The 10,056-nt window shown below is 64.0% G+C and overlaps 1 protein-coding gene across 1 annotated transcript; it reads right to left on the bottom strand.

The window, feature by feature from the left end:
* Positions 1–1,936: 1,936 nt before the first annotated feature.
* LOC142005953 (snaclec coagulation factor IX-binding protein subunit A-like) lies at positions 1,937–7,867 on the bottom strand. Its single transcript, XM_074983143.1, has 5 exons — positions 7,756–7,867; positions 6,662–6,780; positions 4,533–4,679; positions 2,635–2,767; positions 1,937–2,191 (listed from the first exon to the last, which is right to left on the bottom strand). The coding sequence occupies exons 1-5, from the start codon at positions 7,829–7,831 to the stop codon at positions 2,121–2,123; spliced, it is 546 nt and encodes a 181-aa protein (XP_074839244.1). The 5' UTR covers positions 7,832–7,867; the 3' UTR covers positions 1,937–2,120.
* Between the last annotated feature and the right edge of the window lie 2,189 nt (positions 7,868–10,056).

Here is a 10,056-nt window from a genome sequence, read left to right on the forward strand (position 1 = left end):
GCCCCGCCCCCTGCCGGGGTGCATGCGCAGCTGCCTCGGCCCCTTGGGCCACGCCCACCCCTGTTGCCGCGGCGGCGGCGGGGGGAATGAGCGCGCCTGCGCAGCGTGGAGGGAGGGGCGGGACGGAGAGGGAGCTGCGCATGCGCGGGGGGCGCCGGGCTGTGCTGGGGCGTCCGACTCCTTCGACTCCCGCGAGAGCAGGGAGGGGCTCGGCACGCCCCCCCGTGGGCGGGGCCTTAGTCACCATGGCAACAGAAGCCCTCCCTGCTAGGGGGCGTGTGCAGCGCCGCGTCCCCATGGCAACACAGGGACCACCCCTCAGCTGGGGGGGCGTGCCCAGTATCCCGTTCCCATGGCAACACAGGGACCACCCCTCAGCTGGGGGGGGGGGCGTGCCCAGTATCCCGTTCCCTTGGCAACACAGGGACCACCCCTCAGCTGGGGGGCGTGCCCAGTATCCCGTTCCCATGGCAACACAGGGACCACCCCTCAGCTGGGGGGGTGTGCCCAGTATCCCGTTCCCATGGCAACACAGGGACCACCCCTCAGCTGGGGGGTGTGTGCCCAGTATCCCGTTCCCTTGGCAACACAGGGACCACCCCTCAGCTGGGGGGTGTGTGCCCAGTATCCCGTTCCCATGGCAACACAGGGACCACCCCTCAGCTGGGGGGGTGTGCCCAGTATCCCGTTCCCATGGCAACACAGGGACCACCCCTCAGCTGGGGGGGGTGTGCAGTATCCCTTTCCCATGGCAACACAGGGACCACCCCTCAGCTGGGGGGGCGTGCCCAGTATCCCGTTCCCATGGCAACACAGGGACCACCCCTCAGCTGGGGGGCGTGCCCAGTATCCCGTTCCCATGGCAACACAGGGACCACCCCTCAGCTGGGGGGGTGGGCGTGCCCAGTATCCCGTTCCCATGGCAACACAGGGACCACCCCTCAGCTGGGGGGGTGGGCGTGCCCAGTATCCCGTTCCCATGGCAACACAGGGACCACTCCCCTATTTGGGTGCCTCTCCAGCTGCCCGTTCCCATGGGAACATGTGGCCCCCCCGCCCGGTGGGGTTTGCACAGCTTCTCCCTGGGGTCACAAGCCCCATGAGGGCTCACCCTGTCCCCCATCTGCCCTTCACACAGTCCCACAGACGCCCCCCAGCACCCCATCCCGGGTGCATGGCGGTTTCCCATCACACGGGCGTGATACCACAGCGTGCCTCAGTTTCCCTCCCCGTACCTTGCATTGCAACCCAGTGGAGAGAGAGGCGTTGCGGGAGTGGCCACTGGCTGGCTGGGCCGCGGTGAAGCAGGAGGGGGAGGAATGGGCCGGGTGCTCCCCCTGCTCCTCTGGGGGGCAGGGAGACCGAGGGGCTGCTCCTGCTGGGGAAGGGAGCCCTCTTGGGGGAGCGACTGTTGCACCTAAAACACTTTCTCCCAGAGCCCACGCTGGGGCTAGACACACAACATACCGTCTCCTGTCCCCCTGTACCTTTCACCCCCATCTTCCCTGGGATGGTCCCCCAGCCCCAGAAAACCACCTTCACCCCACTGCATTCACAGGAACACCAGGGGCCGGGTTAAGTCCTGTTCTCAACTGCTCCAACCACCAGCCCCCCAAGAGCCACGGAGAGAACCCAGGAGTCCTGGCTCCCGGCCCCCCTGCTCTAACCACCAGCCCCCACTGCCCTCCCAGTGCCAGGGAGAGAACCCAGGAGTCCTGGCTCCCGGCCCCCTGCTCTGACCACCAGCCCCCACTGCCCTCCCAGTGCCAGGGAGAGAACCCAGGAGTCCTGGCTCCTGGCCCACTGCTCTAACCACCAGCCCTCACTGCCCTCCCAGTGCCAGGGAGAGAACCCAGGAGTCCTGGCTCCCCGCCCACTACCCTTGCAGACGAGGTGGCAAGATAAGGAGACCCGGGAACGTGCCAACCAGTGCTGGGGAGATAATTTTATTTCGTGCTTAGCCTGCGACACAGACGTGCCCAGGTTCCCAGGGCACCAGTGGGGGGTGACCGGCCCCTGTGGGGGGGGAATCCCAGGAGGCACACAGGCCCCCCCAGGTCTCCCTCTGCAGGGGCACCGGTGAGGCAGTGCTGGCATACCCCGGCCACCCTGTGAGCCCATCAGTCCAGCGCCCGTTTGCACACAGACATGAACTCCAAGGACGCAGCGTAGTTATCCCATGCGATGGCATCTATGGGCACAAGAGAGTCAGTGGGGAGGGGCTGGGAGCCAGGACTCCTGGGTTCTCTCCCCAGAGCTGGGAGGGCAGTGGGGGCTGGTGGTTAGACCTGGGGCAGGCTGGGAGCCAGGACTCCTGGGTTCTCTCCCCGGCGCTGGGAGGGCAGCGGGGGCTGGTGGTTAGAGCAGGGGCTGGGAGCCAGGACTCCTGGGTTCTCTCCCCAGCGCTGGGAGGGCAGTGGGGGGCTGGTGGTTAGAGCAGGGGGACCAGGAACCAGGACTCCTGGACTGTGCGTTAACTTACAGGACTCAGCCCCTTTCTGCAATGAAACAAGTGACTCTCCCACCCATCCCCCAGGGGCACATGACCCATGGGGCAGGGCTGTCCATGTGACCCTACTTCCTGCACCAGGAGGTGGCGTGGGGCACGGCCTTTCCCCACCCTGCCTCCGTTACCTCCTTCAAACATCCAGGAGGCCACGAAATTCTCCCCCTCAGCATCCTTATCGGGCTTTCCTGTCCCGAAATTGTTATAATCCCATGCTGAGCCATCCGTCCAGCTCCAGGAGGCCTCATCCTCCGAGTCATCCTGGGGGTGAGACAAGGCATTGAGACGCTCTGAGAACAGGTCCCTGCCTGGGCCAGCCCATATCCAATGGGTGAGCTAGCACGTACGAATGTCTGAGGATCGGCAAATCCTTCGCGGTCCTTGGGAGAGCTGCTCCCATCAGATCTTGCTTCTCAGCCCCCACCTGCTCCCCATCCCCTCTGGGGCCGAGCCAGCTGCTCTGCAATCTCCCACCCCACGGAAAAATCTCTACACCAGACGGCAAGGATGGGAATTTGCACCCCATCGGAAAACCCCACTTTGCCGTGGGGCTACCGCAGGGAGGGAATTTCGTTGTGCGAAAGAAAAAAAACAATGGGAGGAGCAGGACAATTCGGTTCCCCTGGGTGTTCATCTTCCTGAAATTGAAGCCCAGAACTCCCTCCGTTAGCCCTCCTGGAATGAGGAAACTGGTGCTGGTTCCCCGGAGCGCAGGAGCTTGGAAAAAGATCGAAGTGGGGCAAGAGGGGAGAAGATGTTCACCAGGAGATGAGGCAGACCGGGGACTAACAGGAAGAGGGAAAGGGGCAGCCAATGGGGAGGAGAGGGATGGGGACGTGGCACGGAGCCGTGGGCAGGATGTAACTCTGTAAAAAGGCGGCCGAGGGGGCGGAGAGGGATGGGGACGTGGCACGGAGCCGTGGGCAGGACGTAACTCTGTGAAAAGGCATCCGAGGGGGCGGAGAGGGACGGGGACGTGGCACGGAGCCGTGGGCAGGACGTAACTCTGTGAAAAGGCATCCGAGGGGGCGGAGAGGGACGGGGACGTGGAACGGAGCCGTGGGCAGGACGTAACTCTGTGAAAAGGCATCCGAGGGGGCGGAGAGGGACGGGGACGTGGCACGGAGCCGTGGGCAGGACATAACTCTGTAAAAAGGCGGCCGAGGGGGTGGAGAGGGACGGGGACGTGGCACGGAGCCGTGGGCAGGACGTAACTCTGTAAAAAGGCATCCGAGGGGGTGGAGAGGGACGGGGACGTGGCATGGAGCCGTGGGCAGGATGTAACTCTGTGAAAAGGCGGCCGAGGGGGTGGAGAGGGACGGGGACGTGGCACGGAGCCATGGGCAGGACGTAACTCTGTAAAAAGGCATCCGAGGGGGCGGAGAGGGACAGGGACGTGGCACGGAGCCGTGGGCAGGACGTAACTCTGTGAAAAGGCATCCGAGGGGGCGGAGAGGGACGGGGACGTGGCACGGAGCCGTGGGCAGGACGTAACTCTGTGAAAAGGCATCCGAGGGGGCGGAGAGGGACGGGGACGTGGCACGGAGCCGTGGGCAGGACGTAACTCTGTGAAAAGGCATCCGAGGGGGCGGAGAGGGACGGGGACGTGGCCCGGAGCCATGGGCAGGACGTAACTCTGTAAAAAGGCATCCGAGGGGGCGGAGAGGGACGGGGACGTGGCCCGGAGCCGTGGGCAGGACGTAACTCTGTAAAAAGGCATCCGAGGGGGCGGAGAGGGACGGGGACGTGGCACGGAGCCATGGGCAGGACGTAACTCTGTAAAAAGGCATCCGAGGGGGCGGAGAGGGACGGGGACGTGGCCCGGAGCCGTGGGCAGGACGTAACTCTGTGAAAAGGCAGCCAAGGGGGTGGAAAGGGACGGGGACGTGGCCCGGAGCCGTGGGCAGGACGTAACTCTGTAAAAAGGCATCCGAGGGGGTGGAGAGGGACGGGGACGTGGCACGGAGCCGAGGACAGGCTACGGGGCACTTGGGGCAGGGGATGGAGCAGCGGCAGAGCCCCTCACCTCGACGTCGTCGTAGGCCCCCAGCCAGTAGGCTGTCTTAGCCTGGTAGTCGTTGGGGGTGCCCATGAGGTGGTAGATGAAGTTGTTCTCCTCTGCGCTGTGCACCGATGCCAGGTGGGCGCCTTCAACCAGATTCTTGCAGGCTTCCTGGTGGGGGCAGAGCTGGACCCCTCACTAGGCCCATAAGCCCCAGACCTCCCCTTCCTCCATTCCCCACCCAGTGCACCCCTCCCATGCCAGTCGCCCCCACTCTCCCACAGGCCGCACTTCCCCCCTGCTCCACCCAACCCACATGCCAGCTGGCTGAGATGGGACCAGGCTGTGTTATTTACAGGAAGCCGGGGCGTGCCTCAGTTTCCCCATGTGCTCCATTGCCCCCACGTGGTGAGCAAAGGCCTTTGCTGTTCCCTGGACAGGCCAAAAGTCGGGGTGAATGGCACCTGCCACGGGGGGCTGTGAGCCGGCCGCAGCGAGGGCGTGCGCCGGGGCCAGGTTCTAAGCCGGCAAGGTCTGTCCTTTGCCACTATGAGCCGGCACCCAGAACTCTGCAACTGGTGTGAGTGGTGGGCAACTTTAATAAGTTTCTTTCTTCTCACTCGCCCCTTTTCCTTCTCTCTTTCTTCTCACTCGCTCCTCTTCCTTCTTTCTTTCTCACTCGCCCCTTTTCTTTCTTTCTTTCTTTTTCTTTCTTTCTTTCTTTCCAAAACCTTTAGATTTTCAGTGCTGAAGGACTGGTGTGGCATAGCTATTGTGTCAGACCCGAGAGATACATTGACCTGGGGACGCAGTTGGTCCCGTTGGGGCTGGAAGAACCTGGGTGGATCAGGTGTGGGTTTGTGTCAGACCCGAGAGATACGTTGACCTGGGGACGCAGTTGGTCCCGTTGGGGCTGGAAGAACCTGGGTGGATCTGGCGTGGGGTTTGGGTCAGATCTGAGGGATACGTTGACCTGGGGACGTGGCTGGTCCCTTTGGGGCTGGAAGAACCTGGGTGGATCTGGTGTGGGTTTGGGTCAGATCTGAGAGATACGTTGACCTGGGGACGGGGCTGGTCCCTTTGGGGCTGGAAGAACCTGGGTGGATCTGGTGTGGGGTTTGGGTCAGATCTGAGGGATACGTTGACCTGGGGATGTGGCTGGTCCCTTGGGGGCTGGAAGAACCTGGGTGGATGGGCTGAGATGGATTTTCGTAATGCCCCATCTGGGTGAGGAGGGGACAGGAAGCGACCCAGGAGAACTGGAGCGCCGGAGGGAAGGGCTGGTGTCACTCTAGCAGGCCAGTGCAGCACAGACGTCCTCTGTGTGACAAGTTTGGTGCCGTAGTTTGGGGGACGCCGAGGCTGGGCTGCCGGGGACCCTGTCTCTAACCAATTCACCCTGGTTTGCCTCCCTCAGCAGTGCCCCCTGGAAACCCCCTGTGTCACAGCTGAGCCACAACCTCGAGCTGGGACAAGCACCCAGGAGAGAATCAGGGGCTGCCCTGCCGAGGAGGCGGTGGTGTGTATTGCTATGGCTGGTGAATCTCTACCCATACCACGGTGCCGGGAATAAAATTTATTCCACATAGGGATGGGAAAAATGATGTCTTAATCCAGTTCTGTGGGGGCAGGCCAACCCGGGGTGGCGTGGGGGTGCCTAGGAGAAAGGACTCCTGGGTTCTCTCCCCAGCGCTGGGAAGGCAGTGGGGGCTGGTGGTTAGAGCAGGGGGCTGGGAGCCAGGACTCCTGGGTTCTCTCCCCGGTGCTGGGAGGGCAGTGGGGGCTGGTGGTTAGAGCAGGGGCTGGGAGCCAGGACTCCTGGGTTCTCTCCCCGGTGCTGGGAGGGCAGTGGGGGCTGGTGGTTAGAGCAGGGGCTGGGAGCCAGGACTCCTGGGTTCTCTCCCTGGCGCTGGGAGGGCAGTGGGGGCTGGTGGTTAGAGCAGGGGCTGGGAGCCAGGACTCCTGGGTTCTCTCCCTGGCGCTGGGAGGGCAGTGGGGGCTGGTGGTTAGAGCAGGGGCTGGGAGCCAGGACTCCTGGGTTCTCTCCCCGGAGCTGGGAGGGCAGTGGGGGCTGGTGGTGGGAGCCAGGACTCCTGGGTTCTCTCCCCACCGCAGGCAGGGCCGTGGCACCAGAGCTGTGGCGGGGTCCATACCTCAGCTTCCTTCCACTGTTTCGTGGCCACCACTGGGTAGTAGCAGGCGTCCCGGTACTGGTACCAGCCGGCTGGGCAGCACCCCTGGGTGCATGGGCAGGAGCGGACCTCAGAGGACGCTACAGGCAGAGAAGAGGAGCATGAAGCCAGGCCGGGTGGGCTGTCAGGTCAGCAAAGAAGGACCCCAAAAACCCCTGAGCCTGGGAAGCCCAGGACTCCTGGGACGGCCCCTCACCAGGGCGGGTTTCCAGGGTGGTGCGCATCACCCAGGCTTTGATGCCTGGTACAAAATTTATTCCACACACCGATGGGGGGTCAAAAAATATCCAGGGCACATTGTGGTTCAATCCCCACATGTGTAGGGGGAAAGATGACTCCCTTTTAAGCTGTCCCACCCTCCTCCCACACCCCACAGCTGGATTTGGGGGCCAGCCCAGCCCCAAGCAGGGGGCAGCCCCCAATGGGCCAACACCAGGAAATTGGAAACGTCCCAACCTGGGGGTTGTTGACCCAAAATTTGATAGTTTGGGGAAACTTTCTCCAGGGGGTTGGAATTTTTGGGGCTCTCCCCCCGCCCCCGAGTTCCTAAGAGCCTGTTGCAGGGGGATTGGCAGAGATGGGGTGAGAGATCCCTTCTGCCAACAAAAGCCCCTCCTACCTGCTCTGCCAGAGCCGAGGAGGGAACCCAGGAGTCCTGGCTCCCGGCCCCCGATTTAACCACCAGCCCTCACTGCCCTCCCAGCACCGGGGAGAGAACCCAGGAGTCCTGGCTCCTGCTCTAACCACCAGCCCCCACTGCCCTCCCCGCACTGTGGAGAGAACCCAGGAGTCCTGGCTCCTGCTCTAACCACCAGCCCCCTCTGCGCTCCCAGTGCTGGGGAGAGAACCCAGGAGTCCTGGCTCCCAGCCCCCTGCTCTAACCACCAGTTCCCACTGCTGCAGAGAGAACGCAGGAGTCCAGAGCATGTGTGGCTTTAAGAATTGCACCTTTAAATACCCGGTCCCCACAGGCCCAGGGCCAGTATTTCAGAATAGTGCATCCCCCCCACTGGCTTCAGAGAGACCCCCAGCTGGCCCCACCCCTACACACTCACCCCCTGGAATGGCAGGTCCGACCAGGAGCAGGGCAAGGAAGGGACCCAGGCATCCGGGAACCCACCAAAGCATCATCACGTCTGAAAGGGACAGGATCACAGGAGAGAAGAGGCCATGGGGCGGGGGCGGGGGGTGCAAATCAGTGGGGCCCAGCACCAGCTGTGCTCTAACCACCAGCCCCCACTGCCCTCCCAGCGCCGGGGAGAGAACCCAGGAGTCCTGGCTCCCAGCCCTGCTCTAACCACCAGCCCCCACTGCCCTCCCAGCGCCGGCAGAGAACCCAGGAGTCCTGGCTCCCACCCCCTGCTCTAACCACCAGCCCCCACTGCCCTCCCAGTGCTGGGGAAAGAACCCAGGAGTCCTGACTCCCACCCCCTGCTCTACCCACCAGCCCCCACTGCCCTCCCAGCGCCGGCAGAGAACCCAGGAGTCCTGGCTCCCACCCCCTGCTCTAACCACCAGCCCCCGCTGCCCTCCCAGTGCCAGGGAAAGAACCCAGGAGTCCTGGCTCCCGGCCCCCTGCTCTAACCACCAGCCCCCACTGCCCTCCCAGCGCCAGGGAAAGAACCCAGGAGTCCTGGCTCCCACCCCCTGCTCTAACCACCAGCCCCCACTGCCCTCCCAGCGCCGGGAAGAGAACCCAGGAGTCCTGGCTCCCGGCCCCTGCTCTAACCACCAGCCCCCACTGCCCTCCCAGCGCCGGCAGAGAACCCAGGAGTCCCGCTTGTGGTGTCCCTCGCTCAGCCGGCTGTCTGCAGCTGGGGCGCTGAATCCGGGCTCAGGGCGCGCCCGCTCCGTGGGTGGGGGCTCCTTTATCCACGGCCTTTCATCCAGCCGCACCACCTGGCGCAGGTGTGTTTATCCTGGGTCGGATTTCGCCTCTGCGGGCCCCGGTGTCGGGTGAGACCTGACAATCACTCGTCCCTAGAGGGGCTCTGCTGAAAAGCTGCCTAAGGTCATAGACCCCGGGCCCTGGGAGGTCACTGCTGCCCCCAAAGAGGTCAATCGCCCCTCTATAAACCCAGGGCGGGCGCCCCCAGGGGGTCTTCTGGCAGGATCCCCCTCCCCGAGGATGGCGCTCGCAACCTGGGCCGAAACTCACCCGCCAGCCGAGCGTCCCCCGCCCGGGAACCGTCTCGGGCCTAGAAACCGCAGACCCAGAGGGAAGGGGTCCAGGATTGAGCCCACTCCGGACCGGGACTGGGAAGGGTCCCACAGGGAAGTTAGGGCGGCCGGGGGCACCGGAGACGTCCCCCCACTGGGCCGCAAGTGAAGGGGAACCAGATCGAGTCTGCTTCAGCCCTTGGCTGCGACTTACATGTCTGTATGCCCAGATCGCCTCGGGCTTAGACAGCCCTGGGACCGGCTGTAGCGAGAAGTCCCCTTCTGCCTTGGAGGGGGGAACCTGTCCGGGGTTGTGATGGGGTTCAGGGGTCCCCCTGCACTGCATCCCGGCTGCTGGCAGGAGAGACTCTCACTCAGCAGGTACAACAGGAGGTTTATTAGGCGACAGATGCCCAGTTTCTCACAGAAGCGTCAGTGCAGCCGCCAGAGACAGTCCTTCCAACCCGTTCTGGGGGGAAGACCCCGAGGGGGGCCCCTCTGGGGTGTAGCTTCCCCCTCCTCAGGCTGGCTGCCTTCCAGCTCCTTTACCCAGCTTCCTAACTGCCGCCCCCGATTCAAACAACCAGCTCGGCTCCTCCCTGCTCTTTGTTCAGGCAGAGGTGTCACCTGCCAGTTGTAGCCCCAGGGTCATCCTTAGCCACTGGGAGCTGCTCTGCTTGTCTCTCCCATCCAGCCTGAGTCCCGCATTTGCACTCCCCCCCCCACTCCATCACAGGGGTGCTCCGGCGTGGGGGGCTGCAGCCCCCTGAAAATGGCGCCAGGGGAGCTTTGGGCACAGCCGGGACCGGCGCCGGGCCGGGTTTGGGGATGGTGAAGCCCGAAGCGAGCCGGGCGCACAGACAAAAGAGCAGGAAGTGTTTCTTGGCCCCTTGCAGCAAGCTGGCTGAGCCCATCAGCTGCCAAGCTCCGTACCTGCCGTCCGAGCCCCCTACCAGCTGCCCAAGGCCTGTGCCACCCGCCACAGTCCCATATCAGCTGTCTGAACCCCATGCCAGCCACCAGATCCCCGTGCCACCTGCAAGAGCTCTGTGCCACCTGCCCACGCCCTGTACCAGCTGCCTGAGCCCTGTGCCAGCCGCCCAAGCTCCGTACCTGCCATCCGAGCCCCCTACCAGCCACCTGAACCCCGTGCCACCTGCCAGAGCTCTGTGCCACCTGCCCACGCCCCATGCCAG

The sequence above is a fragment of the Carettochelys insculpta genome, unplaced genomic scaffold (genome assembly GCF_033958435.1).
Source record: "Carettochelys insculpta isolate YL-2023 unplaced genomic scaffold, ASM3395843v1 scaffold_0036, whole genome shotgun sequence".
NCBI classification, from domain to species: domain Eukaryota; kingdom Metazoa; phylum Chordata; order Testudines; family Carettochelyidae; genus Carettochelys; species Carettochelys insculpta.